We start from the raw sequence: 26640 nt of genomic DNA on the forward strand, positions 1-26640 counted from the left end.
TGCAGGAGGACGTCCGCAGACACAGTTGGGCACTAGATATGGATGGCCGTTGGCTCACAAGGAGCTCCTCCGCCCTTTGACAGGTTTTGTTTTTAATCCTGCTGGGTGTCCATATCCAAACACCCTCCTCACCAGAAAACCTGGTGGGGGAGACGGTTTAGTCGCCGACAACCCGACCATGGAACAGGTTAGTACAGGTTTACATGGTACCTGTAGCAGGTCACAGATCGAACCTGACCTGACAAAGAGTGAGTTAAGGAAACTAAAATCTGGTGGTGTTGGGATATTAGAAACTAATCCAGAAGGAACGAGACAAATTATTAAATATCTGAGCGGAGTGAAGATTTTATCATTCGGTTTTGATGTTGATGAAGAAACTCAACACAAACGTATGAAAAGCAGAGATGCAAGGATTAGTGAAGAAGAAATTACAACTCGCATTAATGTTAATAAAGAATTTGATGAAATATTTAAAGAAAAGGATTTATTTGAACACATCTACTTGAATGATGAAGAAAAGGAAAATGTCCCTGTTGATCTTTACAATTCATTAAATGATATTTTACAATAAATAAATGGATGCAAAAGAAAGAGCAAGAAGATTTAAGGAACATCAAGAGTTGGTTTCAAAAGTTGTAAAACAACAGGAAGACATAAAGAAGAAACGCAGACAGAAACTAACAGGCGAAGAAGCATTTGAAAGAAAACAAGATAAATTTTTTAAACCACTTTTAAAAACTTCCCAAGAAAAAATGAAAGATGTTTCCACAGTTCCCACAATAAAATATACTCCCAGAAAGCTCCAAATGTTAAAAGATTTCAGTCAAATGACGGAGGAAGAATTAGAGCATATTGGAGAATTAGAATATCATGATGAAGAATTATTTCAACAACTGGAAGAGATTAATCGACCCCCTGATTATATTGTGAATGCTCTTCAAAACAATGAATATTCAGCGGATTCAAAAACCAAAGCAGGACTCATTCCAACAGAACAATCAGCAATATTTCATCTTGTTCAAGAAAAGGTATTGATATTTAATGATGAATTAAGGTTCTTGGGTTCTGCTCAACCCCCTGCTAAACTAACTCCGAGATTAATGTTTCTTCTCACAAAAGATGGAAGACAAGGTTCAACTGTGAGGGATGAATCAAAGTATATTGTTAAACCATTCGATATGGAAAATAATGATGATAGAGTATATATTGATCTGCTGAGCACTCTAAATTATAAGGTTATTCTTTCTGGTAAAAGTAGGAAGAATGAGAAGGAGAAACACATTATTCAGGCTTTAAGTATCCTTGGTTCAGGTGTTAGTTTTCTTCCAAATGACCCATCGCAATTAGTTAATAGACTGTTATTGTTGTTAGGCAGTAAGAAGGCTGGAAATAACAATTGTTTTAATGAAGCATCAGCCATTTTAGACCAGTTGATGAACATGAAAATAATTAATAAATATCAATATAAAGACATTTTATCTCATATTAAATAAGATGAGAAGCACAATCCTTAGTTTCAATTTCACAACAAGCGACCACACATCTTCATTCCCATACCCACTACAACTTGACACAACAAAAGAATATGATGCATCTTTATTGTCCATGGAAACTTATAATACCTTATTTAATATAACCGAGAAAAATGACAAGTTTAGTTATAATCCGGGAAGTGGATACAAAACGATAAGTCTCACACGGAGCATATGAGATTTCTCAAATATCTTCCGAAATTGCTCGTCTTATGAAAGAACAGGGTGATGAACCAAAAAATATTGTTATAGACATTCAAAAACATACTTCAAAATCAACGATTAAAGTTAAAAATAACTACAAGGTTGATTTCACAATTGATAATTCATTTAGAGAGTTATTGGGTTTCTCCTCAAAAAAGATTGAAACTAATGGGACGTTTTTCAGTGATAATGTCATTCAAATATCCTCAGGAATAAATTCAGTGTTAATTCACTGTGATTTGATTGATGGTGCTTATAATGATGGAAAAAAACAAATACAATATTTTCATTCAGCGCATACTCAACCCCAATTGGTTATAAATTCAATATGGAACCCAAAAATTTGGTTTATCTACCTGTGTCAGGAAAAACCATACACAGAGTAAATTTTAGGATAACCGACCAAGATAATCGTGTGATTTCTTTTAATGGAGAAGTTATATCCATCAGAATTCACCTACGTGAAGTTTTCCAATAAATAAATACGATGGTTATTGTGAGGAAACACGAGTTGGGAAAATATAAAATAATTACAGGGGATGGGATGTTCCTTTCTCCATACTACAAGGGTGAAGGTATGTATCTTGATAGAGGATACTATAAACCTAAGAGACAAAGGGGTGTTGGACATCAATTTAGAGGAGATGGGATAATTGATACTCTAATGGGTATTGGTTCAACTATTCTTAAACATAAAGATCTAATTGGTTCAACTGCTTCTGCTGTGGGAAATGTAGCAGGTGCTGTAAAGAGTATAAAAGATGCTCAGAAGGAATCTCATAAATTACAAGCAATAAAAGAAATTAAGAAAGGCAAAACTCAGTTGTCCCCCAAGAACGACAGAAAATAATTCAAATACTTGGATCAGGGTTTCAAAAGTTTTAACATCTTTTTTCCTAAATAAATACAAGTATGGAAGCAATTGATAGTATCTATGATTTGGATGATACTATTATTATCTCAAACTCCACTAAAAAAGAAGATTACTTCAAGGTAAATGCAATAACTGGAACAGACTGGAATACGAATGGTTCAAAAAGTTTTGAAATAAATAATCAACAAACCTATTTGAATCTCTCCGAAAGTTTCTTGTTGTGTAAATTTAAATTCACTAAAGCTGGGAATAACACAAACGCTACACTTGTAAATGATTTCTTCTGGAAAATGTTTGATAGTGTGCGTTTGTATATTGGAACACAAGAAGTTGAAGCGGTTGATTATGTCTCTGCTGTATCTGAAATGATGAAATTTACACTCTATACATTCAGTGATAGAATGGGAAAGGGGTCTGTCGAAGGTTTTATTCCTGATATGTCAACGGGAACAAACACAGACCCTGGATATACTCAAAGGAAAGGAATGTATAATGATGATACAAAAGCAGAAAATAGTTTTACTGTGGCAGTTCCTCTTAAAGGTATATTTGGATTTTGTGATCATGATAAAGTTCTGTATGGTCTAAAAATTAGATTTCAACTACAAAGGAATGATAATGAAAATCGATTGCTTTTTGGTGTTGGTAGTGCTTTTGGTGAACAGAATAAATTTGTAATTGAGGAAATGAGTTGGTATATCAGTGAATATACTCCTAATCTTAAAACAGAAGAGATGTTGAATCGAAGACTTAACTCAAAGAAACCACTCAGTGTATAATACCTCAAAAGAAGATGTCAACACGTTAAACTCAACCAAACTACTTACACGGGGAATTTGGGTGTTCTGGAAGGAAAGCCACGATATCTGTGGATCATTTTTAAAAAGCCAGATGGTGATACTGCGACTGATAAGAATAATGCATTGAGTGATAATGCTAATGTGAAACAACTTCGTGTTTCTCTAGATGGAACATTTTATCCACGAGATAGATTGGAAATTAATTGGGAAAAAAATGATTTTGCTGAAGCATACAAGTCTTACCAAAAGGTGTGTGAAAGTAATGCAAATAAAGAACCTATTTTAGATATGACAGCATTTAAAAGTTTGTATACAATCAATGCGTTTGACCTGAGCGCTCAAAAGGAAACTATAAAGTCTAATCGAGTGGATACTTCCCTATACATTTAAAGAGGAGAGAGTGAAGAAGTTGATACATATTGTTTGCTTTTGGAAGAAACAGAATTGCAGATTAATACAGATAATGGTGTGATGATTAGTCTCACATAATTTTTTGTTAAATAAATGAGTGGCAAAGTACCAACTGGTGTATATGTTAATCAAATCAATCTTCATAAACTATCATCTTGTGTTCAAAATCAAAAGCCTTGTACGATTAACGTTAATACAATTCAGAGAAAAGGAGCAGTAAGAATTGATGTTTTGCTCACAAGAGAACAGGTTAAAATCTTGAATGACACTGGCTCACTTAAAATTAAAATGACAAAACCATTGTTGAAAAAATATTCAATAAGAGAGACGAGTGGAGGATTTCTCCCATTTCTAATTCCTTTATTTGCTGGTTTAAGTGCGGTTGGAGCATTGACGGGTGGTATTTCACAGCGGTGAAAACTGCCAACGAAAGGAAGGCTCAACTCCAGGCTCAAAAAGAATTGGAAAGATATAACAAAGAATTGGAGAAACAAATTAGTGGAAGTGGTGTAATTGTAGATTTTGCTGAAAAACTTGAAAGTCTGCCTGATAAAGCGAGATTGTTAGTTGGAGATATGCTTTCTTCTATAGCACAAGCAGGTGTAAAATTAACGAAAAGAGGTAATGGATTATATCTTTCTAATAAATAAATGAGCATTGATGAGTGGTTGAAAGAATTTGGAAAGAATACAACATCAAATTTACAACTTGTTAAATATTGTAAGAAATTAAAAATTCATAATGTGGTTATTTGTATGAGAGATGAATTAACAAATGTGCCGAAACATACAAAGAATATTATTCTGAACTTAGAAGATAATAATGGGAACGGTTCTCATTGGGTTTGTATTTTTAATAGGCAAGACAAATATTATTTTGAAAGTTTTGGTCTTCCACCACCTGTTGAAGTCATAAAATTCTTACAGAATGGTGTTTATCAAACATTTCAAGTCCAAGAATTAAATTCCAAGTGTTGTGGTCAATTATGTCTTTATGTGTTATTTCAACTCAACAACAAAAAAAAATTTTATGATATTATTTTTAATCTAATATAAATGACTTATGTTGGTAAAGATGGTTCTATCTTTGGTGTATCTCAAGAACTGGATATTGATTTATCAAATTATTACACAAAGGCACAGGCTGAACGACATAAATATAATATAACCAAAAATATTAACATGAAAAATGCTTATAAATTAAAAAATTATCCAAGCCCGACTGACGCGAATGACTTGGTGAGATTAAGCGATTTATCACAATATATATCCTTAAATAAAATGGCTGTGTATTCCAAAGATACAGAAGTGGTGATATTATCTCCAGGTCATACAGAATTCACAGTTCGAATTAAAATAAATTTTTATAAGGAAGGGCGTATCGTTTTCATGAGAATAGAACAATGGGGGTATGATATGAATGATTTAGGGTATAATTGGTCATTTAAAATTAACCTCGAAGACCTGGAACAATTAAATCAGTCTCGTAAGGAAGAATATTATCCACTTGGTATCGAGAATGAGTTTTGTGGGTCCACGATTAGTAAACAACAAATAAAAGAATTTAATAAGGGTAAATATAATAATGGTTTTGCCCTTGTTTATCTCATGAAAACAGAAAAAACAGGATTATATATAATAAGTAAGGAAATACAAAATGATTTAACTATGGGAAGATGGGGAGGTGTTTCGTGCCATAATATTATTCTAACATATATTTCTAATACATAAATGACAGCAAGAAGGCTTCAAGAAAATTATCATTTCTGTGTCCAAGCATACCTTCAAGAAAAGGGTATTCGGTATTTTAATAAATATGTTCTACAACATAAGAATGAGGTATTTTCAATAAAAGATTGGCATTATGCTGATGTTGATAAACCGACAACTTTAGATTTAATTAGAATGTTAAATAATGAAAAAATTATAAAGTTAAGAAAAAGGTAAGGCTCTTTTAGAAATTCAAAATAAATTTTATTGGTTTCCTGTTGTAAAAAATTTTATTTTGGATTTTATAACAAGAAAGAAAGAAATTTTATTACAAGATTTATAACAAGAAATCCTGATGAATATATGTATAATATTCTATGTGGTGTAAACGATTCAAGGATAGTAAGGGATGAGGAAGGAGTTGAAGAAGAGAGGGAAGAGGAGGAAAAGGAGAAGAGAGAGAAGGAGGAGAGGGAGAAGAATGAGAAGGAGGAAAGAGAGAAGGAGGAGAGGGAGGAAAGAGAGAAGGGAGAGAGGGAGGAAAGAGAGAAGAGAGAGAGGGATGAAAGGGAGAAGAGAGAGAAGAGAGAAAGGGAGGAAAGAGAGAAGAGAGAGAGGGAGGAGAGGGAGGAAAGAGAGTGGATGAATAAATATCAAAATATGGAAACCAGTGAGATTCAAAAAAGATTAAGGGTATTACAGAAAATAACTCAACCCACCAAGGAGGAAAACAAAGAATTGACAAGTCTATTTGCAATATTTTCTACAAGACTATTGTCATCGGCAAGATATTCATTTTAATTCAAGTTTTTCATTTTTATTTTTTTTCTTAAATAAATGGAGGAGAGAGTGAAGGCATTTCTAAGGATTCTTTATGTTTTAAAAATTAAGATTCAAATGTGCATGTTGGAAACTAAAAAGGTTTTTGCACTCTGCAGGAATTTTTCTCATAAATAAATGAGTTATTGTCTCAAATGTAAAAAGAAAACTAATGCTAAAAATATTTCATATATTAAAAGTAAAAATAACAGGGTTATACAAAAAGGTATATGTTCGGTGTGTGGTTAAAAAAAAAAAATCAATTTATCTCCAAACACAAACTCGGAGGAGATATACAAAAGTTTTTATCAGGAAGTAAATTTACAACTACTTGAATACCAGGGGAATTACATCTTCCAGAGTATTCTTTCTGTGGTCCAGGCACAAACTTGGATAAAAGATTAGATGAGGCAGACAATCCTAAATCCTGGAGTAAACCAATCAATAGAGTTGATGAAGTGTGCATGAGACACGATATTGATTATGGGAATACCACAACGTTGGAAGAAAAGCATGAAGCCGATAGAGAAATGTTGTATAATTTGTCTCTGATACAAAATCCAACCTTGAGAGAAAAAGTTGATCGGTTCATTGTGAAGAAGATGATCAGTGCTAAATTGAAACTTGGACTTGGAAATTTAAAAAAACTTATAGGCTCTAATGATGCCATTAAGACTGAAGAGCAATTAGCTGATGAATTACATAAACCAATATTCACAAAGTTTCAGAGAAGGAAAGTTTATTCCAAGGAAGTTGATTATATCTGGTCTGCTGATTTGATTGAACTCAATAATGATAAGGGGTACAAGTATGCTTTAACCGTTATTGATTTGAGGAGTAGATATGCGTGGGTTGTCCCTTTAAAAAACAAAACAGGTAATACTCTTATGTTAGCTTTTCAACAGATATTTAATAAAAGTAAGAGAAAACCTAAAAAATTGTGGACTGATGAGGGTAGAGAGTTTTATAACAAGACATTTATGAATTTTCTAAAAAATAACAGTATTACATTATACAGTACCTTTAATGAAGGGAAGGCAGTTGTTGAACGTTTTAATCGTACCTTAAAAGAGAGACTATATAAAAAATTCACACAACTCGGTTCACAACAATGGTCATCTTTTATTCAGGATATTGTGGATAAGTATAATGACACGATTCACACGTCAACAAATATGAAACCATCAGAAACATTTACAAAATTAAAATATGAAAAAGAGATTAATGTCAGAAAACCTAAGTTCAAAGTTGGTGATATCGTAAGAATATATAGGTGGAAATCTCATTTTGAAAAGGGTTTTACTGAACGATGGACGAAAGAACTTTTTAAAATTGTTGATGTAATAGATACGGTTCCTTGGACTTATAAGATATATGATTTGGAAGGGGAAGAGATTTTAGGTTCATTTTATTCACAGGAGTTACAAAAGACAAAACTAAGCAGATAATACCAATGGGAGCAATGGGTTGGCGCTTCACTCCCTCCTACTATACACCTTTGTGGACACTAGAGGGACAAGTCCGAGGTGTATTACAGTATATAATGTGTGTCAAGGGGCACGTTCTTAGATCTGTGAACCCCAAACACAGAATCCTCAACTGAATAGTGAAGGCTTAACTTTGTTTGTTGGTGTGTGTGTGTGTGTGTGTGTGTGTGTGTGTGTGTGTGTGTGTGTGTGTGTGTGTGTGTGTGTGTGTGTGTGTGTGTGTGTGTGTGTGTGTGTGTGTGTGTGTGTGTGTGTCCCAACCCTCACATTCAAAATCTCAACCCCAACTCAATCCCAACCCAACACAATGTCTTTTTCAAAATGAGATTTCCACATATATATATATATATATATATATATATATATATATATATATATATATATATATATATTTTTTTTTTTACGTTTTGTTTTTTTTTTTCTCTTCTACCAATTCTGTCTTTTAAGGCTTTCAGGTTTGATGACGTAGAAAGGGGGAGTAAGCCTGCACTTTCTTCCCAGAACGAACAATGTATTTTTTTTATGTTTTTTTCTCTTCTTCCAATTCTGTCTTTTAAGGCTTTCAGGTTTGATGACGTAGAAAGGGGGAGTAAGCCTGCACTTTCTTCCCAGAACGAACAATGTATATTTTTTATGTTTTTTTTCACTTCTTCCAATTCTGTCTTTTAAAGCTTTCAGGTTTGATGACTTAGAAAGAGGGAGCAAGAACTTTGATAGGTTTAGATCCCAAAGAGTGGTAGCATTTCAAGTCTTCAAAATAAACCCAACTTTCCAAGTCTCCAAGGTATAACCACATTCCTGTTGAGTTTCCAAGATATGTATCACATTGTGAGTTATCAAGCCAGAACCCACATTTCAAGTCTCCAAAAATATAACCATCTATCCAAGACTCCAAGGAAGAATCACAATTTCCAGAAATATAGTGGGTTTCAGTGATAGATCTCACATAGTATAACTGTGGATCATCAAGGAAAACTCCATTTTTCCAATTTTGATGGGTTTCGGTGATAGATCTCACATAGTATAACTGTGGATCATCAAGGAAATCTCCATTTTTCCAATTTTTATGGGTTTCAGTGATAGATCTCACATAGTATAACTGTGGATCATCAAGGAAAACTCCATTTTTCAAAATGTCTGAAAATTGTGAGTCTCCAAGGTAAAACTTGTATTCTGGCTCATCAAGGTATAACTTGTTCAGTGGGTATTGTCTTGATAACTCACAATGAGTACTATTGCTGTAAAACTCTTTTTTCAGGATTTTGCTGGTCTCCAAGGTATAACTCTTTGGTTGGGACATCAAGGACGAACTCGTTCTGTGGGTCTTGGTCGCTCATAAGGTCTTCAACCAAGCCAACAATTTCCCCCCAAGTTGTAGCAAAAGCAGTATTTTCATTTTGTATTTCAGATACAATTTCCTGTGAGAGAAAATAATAATGTATTAATTAAGTTATTTAATTATTAAAAGAGTCGATGTTTAAAAGGAACTAAAAATAGGAAAATAAAAATCTTACCTCAATAGATAAGAGGTTTGAATCCAGTTTATCAACTTGAAGGTTTAGTTCCATACAAGTCAGAGAGTTCCAGGCAAGCACACAGCACACCATCACCAGCAAAAAAAAAAATGTTTAAAATGGAGCCTGGGCTTGAGGCTTTTATAGGGAAAGACTGTTGGGTGTGGTTTCCTGTGGAAATTCCCTGGTGGAATTTCATAACATGCTGGAAACCATTTCATAACATGGAAACCATAACATGCTGGAATTTTCTAGTGATTTATTTGTGAGTCAGAGATGAACCGGAAATGATGTAAGAGTAGGTGGGGCTTAGCAAAAGTAGGCGGGGCTTAGGAAAAGTGGGCGTGGCTTAGAAAAAACTACCTCATGAAAAGTGGGCGGGGCTTAGCAAAAGTGGGCGGAGCTTAAAGAAAAGTGGGCGGGGCTTATAAAAATCCACAGAGGAGTGGGCGGGGCTTAGAGGAAAGTGGGCGTGGCGTATTGAATACCTTGTGGAAAGTGGGCGGGGCTTAGCAAAAGTGGGCGGGGCTTAACAAAAATAACCTGTGGCTCAGGAGGTGGTCAAACAAGAGCATTAAGAGAAGTTTATCATTTCGTAATGGCACAAAAGGGGTATCTTAAAAAATATAAAGATTCAAATGTTTTGTTTGTTAATATTTTAGATGGGGATTATTGTGCAAAGAAAATTAAACTATTGAAGGAATTTGAGAATGAACAAATCTTTATAGGTTCAATGAGTGAGCTAAACAATATGCATAGGTTATTTGATTAAGAGTGTCCCGGGGCTGAGACGTTTCAGATATTTAACAAATTTTTATCTTGTTGTATGGGTTATTTGAATAGAGAGCCCCTAGGTTAAAAGGGGAGACAAATAAATATACCTTGGGATAAAAAGGGGGTTTATTTTTAGGGAAAAAAAAAGGGAATCGCTGAAAATCCTCCATTCATTTACATAGGGAAAAGTGAGCCAGAATCAGTATATTCACCCTACTTGTGCACATTGAGTGACGGGATTGTGTGCACGTTGAGTGACGGGATTGTGTGCATGTTGAGTGACGGGATTGTGTTCATGTTGAGTGACGGGATTGTGTTGATGTTGAGTGACGGGATTGTGTTCATGTTGAGTGACGGGATTGTGTTCATGTTGAGTGACGGGATTGTGTTCATGTTGAGTGACGAGATTGTGTGCACGTTGAATGACGGAATTGTGTGCACGTTGAGTGACGAGATTGTGTGCACACTGAGTGACGGGATTGTGTGCACGTTGAATGAGGGGATTGTGTTCATGTTGAATGATGGGATTGTGTTCATGTTGAATGATGGGATTGTGTTCATGTTGAGTGACGGGATTGTGTTCATGTTGAGTGACGGGATTGTGTTCATGTTGAGTGATGGGATTGTGTGCACGTTGAATGACGAGATAGTGTTCATGATGAATGACGGGATTGTGTGCACGTTGAATGACGAGATAGTGTTCATGTTGAATGACGTGATTGTGTGCACGTTGAATGACGAGATAGTGTTCATGATGAATGACGGGATTGTGTGCACGTTGAGTGATGAGATTGTGTGCACGTTGAGTGACGAGATTGTGTTCATGTTGAATGAGGGGATTTTGTTCATGTTGAGTGACGAGATGGTGTGCACGTTGAGTGACGAGATTGTGTGCACGTTGAATGACGAGATTGTGTGCACGTTGAGTGATGAGATTGTGTGCATTTTCCAATTGCTGGGTCGTCAAAGGTGCATTGGTACATTCACACATCGGGCCAAGACAGAACGTTATTTCAACAAGTGAGAAAATTCAGGAGAAAATAAAATCACAAAACAAGTGCTTTTTGTTGAAATCAAGTTATCTGTCACGTGACAGTGAGCAAATGGTTGGCCTCGAGGTTTTCGATACAAGGACTGACATTTCTGCTGGTCAACTGCAGCACAGGATTCAATTCCATTTTCCTGGGGTGATGTTTTTAAATGTGTTTGCACTGCTTCTTCAAGACTCCCATCAATGTTTTCATGAGTATGTGAATGGTTGTGGTGCTCTCATCCTTCCTGAGCCTCATTGTTTCAATTGAGTAAAGTTACAATCATTTACACATGGATCCGGCGATTGCCCCCTGCACCTACTGAGCTCTAATGATTTGAAAGTGTATTCCTGGTCAAATTATATCAACACAATTCACTAAAGTATCGTAACTGGAATCAAATGGCAGAAGAAGTGTCTTCTTATTCTGTGCAGTAATTTATATTCGGCCCAGCGAGTGTATTCCATTTGTGTGATTGTTCGGCTTCTGTCGCTTCAGTCACTCCCTGGAGGTAAATTTGTCTTGGATACAAGACAAAATAAAAACACCAGAGCCCCCCCCCCCCACCCCATCCCATCCCCACCTGGCCTTTCTCTATTTCCATTGACATTAATGAAGAGATAATACAGATGTTCAACGACATCATTACAAAGCTGTTAACTTTTGGGTTACAACCGTGATAATCAAAAGCTCTTCAACCGAGATAATCACAAAAGTTCAACAATGCCAAAGAAGTACCATGAGCTGTCTACACGTTCTGTCTGGTTGCCCTGTTTTAATCTGACGAGTCGTCTTAATACGACCATAATGGTTAATCATTTCAGGATCTTCCCCGTATGTCGAAAAGCCACGATACCATCCAGATTGGAAATCCCAATTGACCCAGCGTTACACTGATTCGGCATTACATGCCATCTGCAAATGAGGCCGAGCGAGCGTGATCGCGATTGGGTGTACATTGCTGACTCACCACAACCAATATATCCCTCAACGGGCTTTCCCTTAATCACCAATGAGAACCACCCCAATCAGAATTCAGCTGAGACCAAGCCAGTTTAATGGTTCATCAAGCAATGGTCACAGAGAGGGAATGTACAAGAAGCAAGCAATAATTAATAAATGATGCAATTAACTGTATCCCCTTATGCACCACTCAAATAAGCATCCACAAACAAATGACGAAATGGGAGATCCTTCATGATCCAATACCTTAATTCCACTGACACATCACGTGAGTCAGACAAAACAGGTAGAACAAGACGGAAGAGAATATGGGCAAGCTCGACGCAGTCTGGTGGTCGTGTCCCACCAGTCCTGGCAGCTTGAATTTAACCGATTGCTCCGAAGTCACCATCCTTCTTGGAAGAAGAGTGGAGGGCATGGCTTTCATGTGGGCTGAGGCTTGACTCTGTCTGGAATGGAATGGCGAGGGACACAGCTTCCCCAGAGCTAATTCCGGATAACTCCCTCACTTCCATCCTCTCAGGATCATGTGTCACTCGTGATGTACTGTGCCCCTCCCCTCCCACTTGCCATTGCATGCTACTTTGGACAAGTGGGCAGAGCAACTCCTCCACGACCCTTCACCCCTGATGTTCTGAGGTGGGTACCGGGTCTCGATGGTGTGGAGACTTTTTCCGCCAAGCCAGCACCTCAGGGCCTCGTTAAATGCTAAAAGGCACATAAATGACAGATCACAGATGGAAAAATAGTAAAAATGAGGACAAAATCATTGATAATTTTAGATACAGGCATTGGGCTGGGCAGACATCATCGAACTCGACATATTTGCAATGCATATCTAATATCACAATTAATTACTTTATTCTTCTGCTACATATTCAATGTAAGGAAATAACTGCTATATTTTACGCATTATTAACCGTTAAGATCCGTTTCCACAACATCACCGCTACCTTCCTCATTGAGACTCTCCCAAGTCGACTCTTAGAAGGGGGAGCAATGTTGGGCATCACCCCATATATCATAAAGGGCTACTCCCCACCCTAGTCTGAAATCCCCCATATGAATCAAAATTCAAGAAAGTATTCAATCATCATCCAATGCATCACTCCAATCATACACATTCATTCATTTCAGCACGTAACTTATTCTACTAAAACTGGATGCAATTTTTAAATAAATATGTGGTTGGAATGAGGGTCGATGGACCAGGAGGGTCTCTTTTGAGAGTCTGTTAAGTTTTTGAAGTTTCTGGATCACCCTACCCCTCCCACAACACTATCAGACCCCTCCCCCATCACTGCCTTTCGGGCCCTGGGTCCTGTCACAAGTGATGACCGCAAGGCCTTTCAGCACCTGGTGATCCCCATTGCCTCAATGGCCTCTGCACTACAGGAGTTTTTCAGGCCTTTATTGCTCACAACAATACATAAAGGGTCTATGTGGCTTCTCATTAAGATATTTGGCCCATGTGGCCCACAACAATCCAAGCAATGGCCCCTGTGCCCCAATAAACAAGAAATAAACTTGGCCTTGAAGCAGGAGTGTTTCTGGTCTTTATGGCCAGCAGCAAAGTGACACAGCAGATGGTATGTGACATGGCTAATAATGGCAAAGGCTGATAAAATGGCATGGCTACAGGCAGTTGGCATGGCTGACAGGTGAGTGGCTGACACATGATGTGAGTCAGCAGATATAATGTCATCGTCGGTGATGGCAGGAGCATGTGTTGGCAGCAGGGAGGACGACCTGCTTCAACCCTTACCTATCCTAATTGAACCTGCCCCACCAATCCCTCCACTCCAATCTATAGCTTCAGCCCCTTGAAATCCCTCTGGACTAAGCTATATCCCTCCCAGGCCCTCTATTCCCATGGCTCACTGGTAAAGTAGCCCGATGTGGGGGGGGGGGGCGGGGAAGTGATGTGTCGACCGCAACAATAAAAATTTGGAATGCAATGGGTCCTTGAATATGCTAATTACCCAACTCTGTTATCTCCAGCAGCCGCAGACATTACAAATTGTCCCAAGGATGAAGCATCCTATCTGACCTGACACCGAAAAAACACATGTTCTCTTTGCCATTAACCACCCTCTCCTGTGATTCAATGCAACGAATTTACCTGCCACTCCACGTGCTGGTGCTTTCACAGTTCGGGCCTGGCCCTAAAGTTTTCTTTCTGTGCCTTTGCACAATATCGTGATTGGGTGGTGTGGCTCCCTCTGCAGACCCTACACCTGACTCAAATGCAGCATCCCTTGAGATGTTGGGGCCACCAAATTCTGGGGAAACCTAAGTTGGATTTCCACAAGTGCCCTTCCCAGCAGATGGCACCTCGCATCCACTCCCTGGATACCCAAGCCAATAAATCTAGGTCGCCCATCAGGGCCCATGGCCTGCTCCAGGCCAGCATGCTCCCAACATCCAGGGTGCCCTCCTACCAAAACCAACATCCAATGAGCCACACCCTGAGCCCGTCAATGAATCTTGTACCTTTGCAATTAAACACTTTTCCACCACCTGCATCAACGTTGACCTGACCCGCATCCCATTTTGAAACAGGTGAATCCCCTCCAACTGCTGAACGCTAACAAAAGTGGATATTCCATCTCTCCTCCTCTCCAGGAGGGTGTTTGCATACTCTTCTTCACAATCACATGCTTTTCACACCATTCACTAAATCCTTCAACACTAAAAATAATTTGGCAATGAACCTCATTCACCTCATCACATCAAATCATTACTCCTTTCATTCCTGATCCCATCGGGGTGGGAAGGGTAAGAAGTAAGAAGGCCTCCAATCTATCGCCAGCCAATTCAGAAAATAACTCGACCCAATGTCAATTTGGAATAAAATCCCTCTATCACTAATCACTCTCCCACACCCCCACCACCACCTCCCTCCCATTCCGTCAACCTGCCTATATGGTCTCTGCCCTGTTAATTATCATCTTGCCTCCCCCCCCCCATGGAATTCCCCACAGAGAACCGATCTTCGGCCTCCATGCCCAGTGCTCGAGATGCGAAACCCCCACAAAGTCCACACAGAACCATTGGAAATTCTGCGGTCGCCATTCCCACTTTGATCATGTACCTCACATGACCCTCCATGCACTCGATGTGCTCACGGTTTGCTGCATGCTCCATCTGTGGCTCCCATAGAGCCCATCCCTATCGTACCGGTCCTCCCACCTTTCTCCAATGTTTATGGGAGGGACTTTCTGCCCCTCTTCCTTTATAAATGCCTCTTGGGGGATTTTTCCCCTTACCCCAATTTGCCTATTCGCCCCATCCTTTTCTCCATGGCTTTCTGGGATTTTGAAATGCGCATAATCTGCATCGTTTTCTATTAATCCTCTGTGTTTCCCATAAAACCTGGAGGGAGCATTCAAACCCATCTCTAACTATACTGCAGGGACATGCACACATGCTTCCACATGTGGCACCCACTGCTCACACCTAATCCCACTCTGAGCCAGCACCTTGCCTGCTAATCCCTGGAGAAGCTGCCATGGTTCTTTTGCTAACCAGTCCATCACTGATTGCGGTTTCCCCAATCGTGTTCATTCATCCTCCCTCACCAACATCCATACTATGCACCATCTACACAGACATCACAATTACCCTTCTCACCACAATCCCACAATGCACTCACTCGCATGCTTACCATCCCCCATACCTGGGCCAGAATTCATGAGCCACATGGTTTTGTCCTCACAATGCACCAGCGAACCGTGTTCAAAGAGGAAACGGCTCCCTTACTGGCCATTCCATCCCCACCACAGCAACCCGTGTCATGACCTCGGATACTGGTTCGGACAGTTCACGATCAGGCCTCGCACACCGCACACACCTCACTGTGAAGAGATCCCTCCCAGATCTCCATAACCTGGGCCCCCTGCTCCCCATTCACACCATTGTCCTCATCTGCCTGCCTCATCGTTGTGGCCTCAATGGCCGACTGACCCACAATCGTGCTTCTTCGCCGGCTCTCTCTGCATGGATTCATCCTGTATCTGTGTGATAACGTGCGCCTCACACGTCCCCACCCCAGCACTTCCATCAATCTCCTCTCTTGCACTCTTTATTTCTTCCTCTGGGGCTATTCCTAATCTCCCTGATATTTTTGTCTCTCCGCTTCATTTCTATTTTATTAGCTCAGCCACCTAAGGAGGATGAGGGTTATGTTTTCACCCCTGTTTGTCTGTCTGTGAGCAGGATATCTCAAAAAGTTGTGAATGGATTCAGACGTAATTTGGTGGACAGGTTGGGTAGGAGACATAGACGAATTGTTGAGGTGTTGGTGAAAATTCAGATCTGATGCAGACACTAGAATTTCAAGTGATTCTTAACCATTGAGAGATCGGTCCAAAATTGATATACAGCATGATATCTCAAGTTAATGACGGATTCAGACGGAACATGGTGAACAGGTTGGGTGTATGACAAGGATGAATTGATTAGATATTGGTAACAATCCTGATCCAGATACTACAATTTTTAAAGTGATTCTTCACCTTTGAGAACTTGGTTCAAAAACGATATATAGGAGGACCTTTCAAAATGTTGTGGACAGATTCTTACGAAACTTGGTGGTTGAGTTGGGTAGGTGACAAGAACAAGCGGATTAGATTTTGTTTGAGATCCGGATGCAGATCCAGCCTGTCAGTGGGATGCCAAACATTAACTGTTCAGCCTGGTGGAGGGATGCACTCTACTAATTGCCATCCTAGTTTTCATTTTGCTTTGTTTTGACTTCTTCATTACTTCCGCCACCAAATAATAATAATAAAAATTTAAGTTCAACATATCCTACTATATTAAATAAGGAAATTTTTTATATGTGTTTGTGTGTGTGTGTGTCTGTTTGAAAATCAAATTAAAAAAATAAAAACAGGGCTGGGCCGATCACCAAATTACATGTGCCACAGTGCAAGTGGTTTACTGAGCCCTGCTGCAGACAGGGTGGGGGGGGGGGGGTTGGTTATCAGCCATGACACAAAATATGTTTGTCCTACCTCTCTCACCATCTTCCCCCACAATCCCCCAGGATGCTCCCGAAGGGAGTGGGTGTTACTACTTGAACAAAACGACAGAGGGGGGTGTATATATAAGGGGTGTGAGGGGCTGGTGGAGGAGGAGGCATCTTGTGCCACATTACTGTACTACTAAGGAAACACAACAAAAACGGTCAGAGTGCAAAATCATATAAAAATCACATTACCTAGTGGTAAGGAGTAAAGTGAAGAGCAATATTGTATTAAGGGGCTCAAGTATAATACTTGTAAAGAAAACCACGAATGCCATGGTTTGAATGTTCTCAACCAGTCCCATAATCCTCTTCGTTAATTAGCAACTACCATACTCATTCCTCCTCATTTGTTTTGCACTTACTGGGAAGTACTTGGTCCAAAAATATACAAAAACAAAGGCGAATTTTGTCTAACTCGAGGGCATACACAGCTGGGGATGTCACACGTTAGATGCTTATAGCGTTGGACAACAAAGACATTGAGTCATTGAAATCCGAAGGCGGTACTATACCGAGAAACCTTTACAAGCAGAGTAATTAATTCACGTTGAAAGGGTGGGAGTCTTCTTTTTTCAGGTATTTTTTAACAAGAAGGTTTTTCAAGTCCATTGCACATACCGATTGAAATGCACCGTGCTATCTTTACGTAAAAAGCTTTTGTAAAATCCCATCCTTTATCTCTGCAGTCAGAATCTGATGGAAGCTCTCTTAAAATTGCTTGATCTCCCCCTTTGCATGGTGCTGTGAAAAATATTTTATTCATTACACTCAGATTCATGGTATGTCGATGGTGTCTGCCTTGTATTTGGATTGAAGCATCTTTTTTGCACCTTTCTTCTGTTGATTCCAAAGCACTGGCAATGATTGATATTGATCGTCTTGAAGCCGCAGCATTAGATCTTCCTTTCCCCCCATTGTAGACTGATCTCTCACCTGAATATATATTAAAACGGGGATAGGTGCACCATATACCTAAGAGGGATGGTCAAGATAGCGCAGAGACAGCGCACTCACCTTTATGCTGGTTTTGTCTAGATTTGATTCCCAATAAAACTATAAAACTGCCACCCTGGTGCTTCATATGTTGGGCATTGCATCATTGAGAGTGTGCTAGTCTCAGGTCTCAGGAGGTGCATCAAGCTTGATTTCCTGTGTGTTAGTACCTTTGAAAAAGAGCAGGCTATTGCATGCCAGTACACCATGGCCAAATTCCTTCCCTGCCATCTGCTGGGAAGAGGAATGGCAAACTACCCAATGTATCGTCTGCCTTGTGACTGCTTCTGCAGCAGCGATACTTTGGAAAGAATGTGCTCACAAACAGAACTGATACGTAGGTTGATGGTTGATAACAAAGAGCATGAAGATGGTGATGAAAATTATGTGAATAAAATCACTGGATGGTGAGTTTCCTAAAATTTAATGTGACACCTGCTTTGTCTTGGCAAAGTTGCATAACATTCTCCACCTGGCGGTAGTTCAAGACTATCAAGATAATTGCGAATGCAGTGAAGCAAAGCTGCACAAGGTGGACACGTACATAGGAGGCTGCAATTGCAATACGCTCATCAGCCCATAAACATGCCAACGGTGAATGTTTAACATTTATTTATATTGAAGTAGTACCTACCACACAAGCTGAAAGCACGTCGTAAAGATATTCACAGGAACTAATTTGCAATACGCATAAATGGGGAAAATAGGTGATTGTTTGGAAGAATGTTGCGTGCATTTCTTCGAGGAAGCATTTTGTTTACTTTTGTCGGTGGCAAACAACTAATATAATAAATAAGTGTATAATTCCAAAAGAGTGTACTTCGTCCGAATGGTGTGAACTCCAACAATTTGTAAAAGTGGCAGCAGGCTGGAAGCAGTGCAACAGGTAGTGGTGCATGTGGCTGTGCTGTCAAGTTCACACGATGTAGATGCCTCGCAATAGGGAAGTCTCAGCTCGTGCTTGAGTGGTGCTGGAGACCCGTACTCTGGAAAGAGGATGCTCACGTCAAGTCGTGAACATCTCCACAATGAAGAGTCAATCCTCGACTGGTCCGCTCCCTGCCGGAGTATATGTGCAAACTTCCATTCAGTGTATTTAACTTCCGTTGACTAAATAGTTTGGATAAAAACATCAAAAAACAATGTAAAGGCAAAAGAAAAGCTTTTATTGACTTTGTTAAAGGACTTATAGTATAACTTCATATCTTATCCTCATTCCGATAATGGCTTCATCTTCAGCTATTCACCCTGGCAAGAGGCATTTTGCCGAAGCTCCACTTGTACACAGTGTTTATCTCTTAACTTAACCCATCTCTTCGGGTAAGACTTCTACCATATGCTGCTCTGAGAATTACAAGCTCTTGTTCTTGTTCTCTTTTTGTCTCCTTCCCGTTTTGTTCTCTGACAAGCCACCATATGCACATATATGCACCATATGCATATATATATATATATATATATATATATATATATATATATATATATATATATATATCTGTCTCTCTCTGTCTCTCTCTGTCTCTCTCTGTCTGATAATAAAGATCCGAATCTGATAATTTTTTAAGTGATTCTTAACCTTTGAGAGATCGGGCTAAAAATGATATATAGTACGATATCTCAAAACGTTTTGGATAGATTCGGACGAAACTTGGTGGACATGTTGGGTGTGCGACAAGGACGAACTGATTAGATTTTGGTGAAGATCCGGATCCGGATCTGGATATGAGAATTATTTAATTTTTAAAGTGATTCTTCACCATTGAGAGATAGGACCAAAAACGATGTGGTACTGTATAGCATGATGTTTCAAAAACGTATTGGGCCCGGTATGTTGTCATGTATCAGGTATTACATGGCGGAGGTATGCGCTCTATCGAGTGCCCTTCGAGTTACTGATGTATTCATGCAGAAGTACAAAAAATTGTGCCCATGGTGCCAGCACACATTGGTCTCCTATTTTGAGATGCTCATCAGCATATGTTGCTGCATCCTATCTCTTTAATGTTGTCATTTTACATTGTATAAACAACGAATATATCTCACATTATGGTAAGAATTCAACGTAATGATAAAAAGCGGATCAGATAATGGCATAATCTTCAAAATCACAAAAATACACATGATGCAAAGATAATTATTGCAATCAGGTGTTTGTCAGATTTATTTCCTTTCCCTTGACTGCTATCTCTTGTACATCTGTTACCAGGACTACCAACGTGGAGATTGTGGTCCTCTTGGTGTCCTTGCTTATCACAATGTCTCATGGGGAAGAAAGAGCTTCGAACGAGGTGCAGTTTTCAATGTGGGGGGCATGTTGCCTGCCTCAGCCTTTTCAGGAATTGGAGGCATTGTGGTTCATCCAGTTGTTCTAGTAAGTACCTGGCCATTCGTTGAAATACAAGGAAATTTAGACAAAGGGGGAGGTCATTTAGAATTGATGTCCAAGTGAGCTGTTCTACCAACTGCATAAAGTGCAAATATACAGCGATCCAGAAGCTGGAAATGTGGGCCTGGTGCTGGAAGGTAACGTCTTACTGCTGCCATTTTAGGGGACTTGTGAATAGTGAATGATACCTCACGACTGTTCCAACAGCCACCTCGCATAAATGTCACAGCACATGTCTGATAATATTATTGTCATGAGGAAGACCAGAGCAGACTGGATTATTAGTTCACTTGCAGTGGTCGATTGCGACAAAAAGCATTACAAGATGCCCCTGAGTGATTACACTGGATGACAGGCCTCAAGGTTGGCCACTGCACATTTTCAATGTTTTTATCATCTAACCAACTTATACCCGACACAGCAGATTGTAACGTGCATTGGCAGGCTCATATGGAAGGCAAGGGAAGCGCTGGGCAATACCCCATGGAGCACATGCCCCAAATGTCTTTACCTTTGCCCCAAATCTATTTTAACCCCTTGGCGACGTTAGAGCACTTTATAATGATTAGCCTCTTTTTAGCTCCACCAACAAAGGTGAAGGAGGTGATGTTTTCACCACTCTCTGTCTGTCTGTTTGTTTGTCTGTCTGTGTGCAGGATATTTCAAAAAGTCGTGAACGGATCTGGATGAAATTTGGTGGAGAGGTTGGGTGTGTAACAAAGACGAACTGATTGGATTTTTGTGAAGATCCGGATCCACATCCAGATCTGACTTCTGGAATTTTTTAAGTGATTCTTCACCATTGAGAAATCGGGCCAAAAATGATGTCTCACACAATATCTCAAAATGTTGTTGACGGATTCAAACGAGACTTAGTGGACATGTTGGGTGTTTAACAAGGAAGAAATGATTCAATTTTGGTAAAGATCCGAATCTGATAATTTTTTAAGTGATTCTTCACCTTTGAGAGATCGGGCTAAAAATGATATATAGTACGATATCTCAAAACGTTTGGACAGATTCGGACGAAACTTGGTGGACATGTTGGGTGTGTGACAAGGATGAATTGATTCGATTCTGGTGAAGATCCGATTCCGGATCTGGATACGAGAATTATTTAATTTTGAAGTGATTCTTCACCATTGAGAGCAAGGACCAAAAACGTTATAGTACTGTATAGCATGATATTTCAAAAATGTATTGGGCCTGATATGTTCTCGTTGATCAGGTATTACGTGGCGGAGGTATGCGCTCTACCGAGTGGCCTTCTCGTTCTACATGCGGCACTGCGCTAAATGTTTTATTGGGGGTGGAGAGGATCTGAGGTTTGAGGAAGCTCTGGCCATGAATCTTTTTGGCAGCAAGTGATGCCTTTTTCTGAAGGTCTGCACTGATATATTGCAACAAAGTCAATTGTTCATCTTTGTACAAAATGTCACAAATACATTCCCTCATAAAGCAAGGTGCATTACACAATGTGAAAAATATGCATTGGTGTGCTGGCGCAATTATTTGGTTTATATAGTACAGTGTAGACTAAAGTGATTTTAACACACTTCTCGTCCTTGAAACTTAAAACTTCACTTTCTCAACGGTTTTCTGCTCACCCACCCTTATTTTAACAGATTTAAGCTCATGGTGCTTGTGAACGTTAATGACCGATCCTTCAATGCTTCATCGCAAAAAGTCAGAACAAACATTTTGAGTACGGTACTCTGGCAAAGTTGCAAATTGTCTGCTTGTGTTTGGCCGTCATTACTGGGAGCTGAGATATACTGCTGCAGAGCTTCACCCCAGTCCATTAAATTCAGATATTTATTTGCTAAATTGAGAGTCACAGGAATGATCCCAGCCAAGTTATTCCGAGACTATCCACACAGTGGTTCAATAAACAACAGTACGACACCACTCGATCGCACAGTTGCAATCTGCCGGACCACGTAAATGGCCTAAATGTGGCGCAGATGCAATTTAAACAAGAAAGAGTAAATGGAGATTGCAGACTCTCGCCAGGACTTGTTTTGTGTGGTGTATTTTGTGTAGCAAATAAATGAAAGGTCGTTGATTGCAGATGAAAGGTTTAAATGGTCTCGTTGTGAATGTGTCAAGGTCAAATGTCTGAAAAGTTGTCAGCGTCAAAATTGTCGAAAGTGTCTAAAGGGTCTTAAAAAGTCAAAGGGGTAGAAAGGTTGCAATTTAAGTTCTAAAGGGTCGGAGTTGTCTGAAGTGGACGAAAGGGTCTTAAAACTCCTAACAATGGTCTAAAGGTCAAAGGGGTCCACAGGATGTTAATAGGTCTGAAAGGTGTGAAGGTCTAAAGGCTAGAAAGGAGTTTAAGGGTCTTATGGGTCGAAAGGGTCTTCAGGGTCTTCTGGGTCTCAGCACATTAGAATCAGTGAGTGGTTAGAATGAGTTTTTTTAATACATATATATATATATATATATATATATATATATCTACTAGTGGGCCATGCTTACACATTGTAAGCAATAACGAACTCTGCTTCCCCATGCTCTAAAGGGTTGGCATCAGGAAGGGCATCCGGCCATTAAAAACATTGCCTCAAAATGGGAACCATGATTGTCATGGGGCCCGCAAGGCTAATCCCTGCTCTCTTGCAGAGAAAATGGCCTGAAAATGTGTGTGTGTGTGTGTGTGTGTGTGTGTGTGTGTGTGTGTGTGTGTGTGTGTGTGTGTGTGTGTGTGTGTGTGTGTCACTCATAGTCAGTCGTGAGAAATAGCTTTATATATTAGACAAGCGGGATATGTTTAACCACTGTGAGCAATAACAAACATTGCTTCCCCATTGTCTCGGGTCGCTCATCTGCATTTTTTTTTTTCTGTTTTTTCTGCTTTTCCGATTTGACACAAATTTTTCACCAAAGGTGCGACTGCTCATTTAGAATGTTTTATTGATAATTATTACGTTGTAGGTCACGTGTTGTGGCAACCATGTTGTAAAAATGGAAAAACATTGGACCTCTGTATCTCAGAAACCGATCCATGGAAAAAATTGAAACTTGGCATGTGTGAAGTATTCCCTATTGGAAGCAAGTGTGATTTTTTGTTGTTGTTGATGTCATAGGTGGCCTCATTATGACGTCATGATTGCATATATCGAACGCTTCAACTGATGAGCATGAAAATTTTTTGAGTCATCTCGTGCTAAATTTTATAAGGGGGGGAATTGATGACGTCTTCTTTCATGGGGTTCAGCAGCCATATCTTTTTTTTCTTTTCTTTTTTTTTTTAAACTCAAAAACCTTCAAAAATCTACTCCAAAACAGCAAAACAAACTGAAGCAAAATTTTATGGTATGACCGCCTCTGCATGAGGAACAAGAAATTCTCCAGCTATGCCGTCATAAGTCACGTGGTTTGGCAGCCATATGGGATTGAATGAAAATCTTTTAAAAATTATTTCGCTTGAACTGCTTTATCAATCAACGTGAAACGTCACAGTTATGATCAATAGTGCTGGGGAATATATATTTTAAATTTCAACCTGATTGGATGCATGGTCTGGCAGCCAGAATTATTTAGTAATTTGAATCTGGGTTCAGGGATTTTCATATAACTTGGTAAAAGTATGTATAATAACACAATAATGTGGGTGGAGGCATATCTGGCGACTTCGCGACATTGAAGGTTGCACTTCTAGTTTTTTGTTTTTTTTTCATCTATTTATATTTTCATCTCAGGACACTTTCTGATAGTTCTGTGATTTTCATGATGTTCGGTACCAGAAGGTGCTGAACATCAATATTGTTACGTCTGAGGGGAGGGGTATGCATTCAAAGGGTAATTAGGATGTTCAATTAGGTATGCCATGCTGTTCGAGTTGTAGCAGGATCTCGATGTAATAAGTAGCAATTCAGTGGTGATAAGTTGTCGAGTAAATGTCCATTTCTTTAAGGGGGAAATGATAATTGTCACGTAATTAGATAGGGAGACGGGTGAGGGTAAGTGTGTATGCGTATCCCCTTTTAGTATTCCCTGTAGGCTTGCCGTGACATAACAGGACAGTGCTGCGGATGGCTCCGCCCCTTGATCACGATTGGTGGAAGGTGACTGCAGAGGGCCAATAAAAAGGCTCGATTGGAAGTGACGAGGACTCGAGTATAAAAAGGTTCTGTTCGGGAGAAGAAAAGAGAGTCATAAAAAGAAAGCGTCTGGTCAAGGCTGTTTGTCTCTGAGCACGCTCTCTTGTTGCGCTGGTTCTTTCCTGGATTCATCATGTCTCGTGGCCTTGCTGTGCCTCGTGCCTCACCTCAGTTGGCTCTGGAGTTCTGCTGGCTCGGAGTACGAGACCGAACGGCGGGCGGACTGCCTCCCTCTCCTGCTCGCATCTTGGTGCTAGAACTGGCTCCCTGGTGGCTGTGAGCGGTCTTGGGCCTACACCAGGAGGTCGACACCACCAGGTGCAGCACCACGGTGGCTGGTGGGAGCTCACAGGCCAGAAACCGCTACTCTGTGCAGAAGGGCTGATGGAACCTCGGAACCACCGTGTCTCCTGCCCCTGATGAGCGCAATGCCAGCTCGTCTGGTACCAATCCAGTGACTGTTACGTCGACACCATGGGCAAGCCTGACCACTAGCTACTGTGTGTGTGTGTGTGTGTGTGTGTGTGTGTGTGTGTGTGTGTGTGTGTGTGTGTGTGTGTGTGTGTGTGTGTGTGTGTGTGTGTACCTTGCGCCTTAGAGGGTTTGAGATTTGTATATCCATTGGAATTGTTTGTGTTTTCCCCACGCCCGAACCCACACCACATCCCGTCGAATCGCCCTGGATCCCTCCTCTTGTCGAGTCTTACTATCGTTCTGGTTCGAGAAATAAACATTATTAACTCAGTGAAAAGCGACTTGTGCCACCCTCCTCGTCCCGTTTGCTGTAGAGCGATTAAAACCGCCATCTTTGGGTTATAAAAAAATAAACCGCCTCCATCGTTTCGGCTCATTCTATGTTGGCGGGACTGTTCAAGTCCCGTGGACGTCACAATATTAAGCAGTCAGTAAGTAAGTCGTTAGAATGGGCTATAAATAAATATTTGTGTGTGTGTGTGTGTGTGTCAGTCATAGCTCCAAAACCATGAAACCTATCGTGGCCCCAAACCTTGCTTGCATATGAAGGGAACTCCGAGGTAGTGCACGAATGAAAATTGGATGTGTGGGTTAATTTAAGCACCCCCTTTGAAGATAATTAATGACTTTATTTAATTATCCTTTATCAAGGTGTTATCCTTGGTCACCTCACTGTCCCTCACCGGGGTCTTGATTCACCAATTTTTTTTGGGGTTTGCTCAACAATGCCTTGGACTTGGAACAAGCCTTAACGGTTTCTTTAGGATATCCTTTTTTTTCACTTTCCTCACTTATATCATTGAATGCCTCATCATATCTACGAATCGCTGGATACATTTTGGTGCTTATAAACGCCGTAGATGCCAGCGTTCATGGCTTCATTTAATATCCATATATGCCATAAAAATCTTTTCATCTGAGCCGAATGTCAAAATTTGAACTTCCTCATTGACCTCAGCAACATTTCCGACTGCCCCCCAAAAAAGTGGTCATCCGTTCATTTCGGACATTGCTTGACATTGCGGGCATCTCCATGGTGTTTATTGGTGTTTATAGTGACCTCGGCGATTGCTAATCACTTCCCAAGCCAGCCATTCCTGATCAACCGTTTTGTTGGAGTGCTTGCTTGAATGCTTAAGCCACTTGGCGAGTGCTCTACAAGCTGCTTCGTGTTCTTTTTCAAGCCATGGCCTCACATGGCAAAAATATTCCCACTGTCACTGAATATATCGATCGACTTGAACAAAGTTCAGGCCCCACTCGCCCACATTGTTGTGCGATGCCTTGGGTAGTGACTCGCCCGCTGAAAATATACAATTTTATTTCACGTTTCCCCTTTTTGCATGATCTTCTTTCATTATATGACCTGTCACTTCAACATAGATAGATTCAGATATAAAATTTAATGTTTTGTTTTTAAATGTTTCTTCAACCATTTAGTTGGAGTGCTTTAGTCGTTTGAGTTGCACTCTTCAAGCTTTGATCTCGACAAGCTTCCATGGGAATACCACGGTGCAGTTCTCTCTGTGCGGAG

At 39.8% G+C, this 26640-nt stretch overlaps 1 protein-coding gene across 2 annotated transcripts in view; it reads left to right on the forward strand.

Annotated features, from left to right (window-relative positions):
• The window catches only part of LOC147012619 (adhesion G protein-coupled receptor B3-like), a 242602-nt gene that overhangs the window by 70115 nt on the left and 145847 nt on the right, over nucleotides 1-26640 (forward strand). For both annotated transcript variants that reach the window (XM_085853642.1, XM_085853641.1), the window contains exon 3: nucleotides 20350-20514. In XM_085853642.1, coding sequence (XP_085709768.1) covers nucleotides 20350-20514 — 165 coding nt within the window. The remainder of the gene's footprint in view (nucleotides 1-20349; nucleotides 20515-26640) is intronic.

Source organism: Eptatretus burgeri, chromosome 14 (genome assembly GCF_056783735.1).
Source record: "Eptatretus burgeri isolate ZD-2024b chromosome 14, Ebu_testis_v1, whole genome shotgun sequence".
NCBI lineage: Eukaryota > Metazoa > Chordata > Myxini > Myxiniformes > Myxinidae > Eptatretus > Eptatretus burgeri.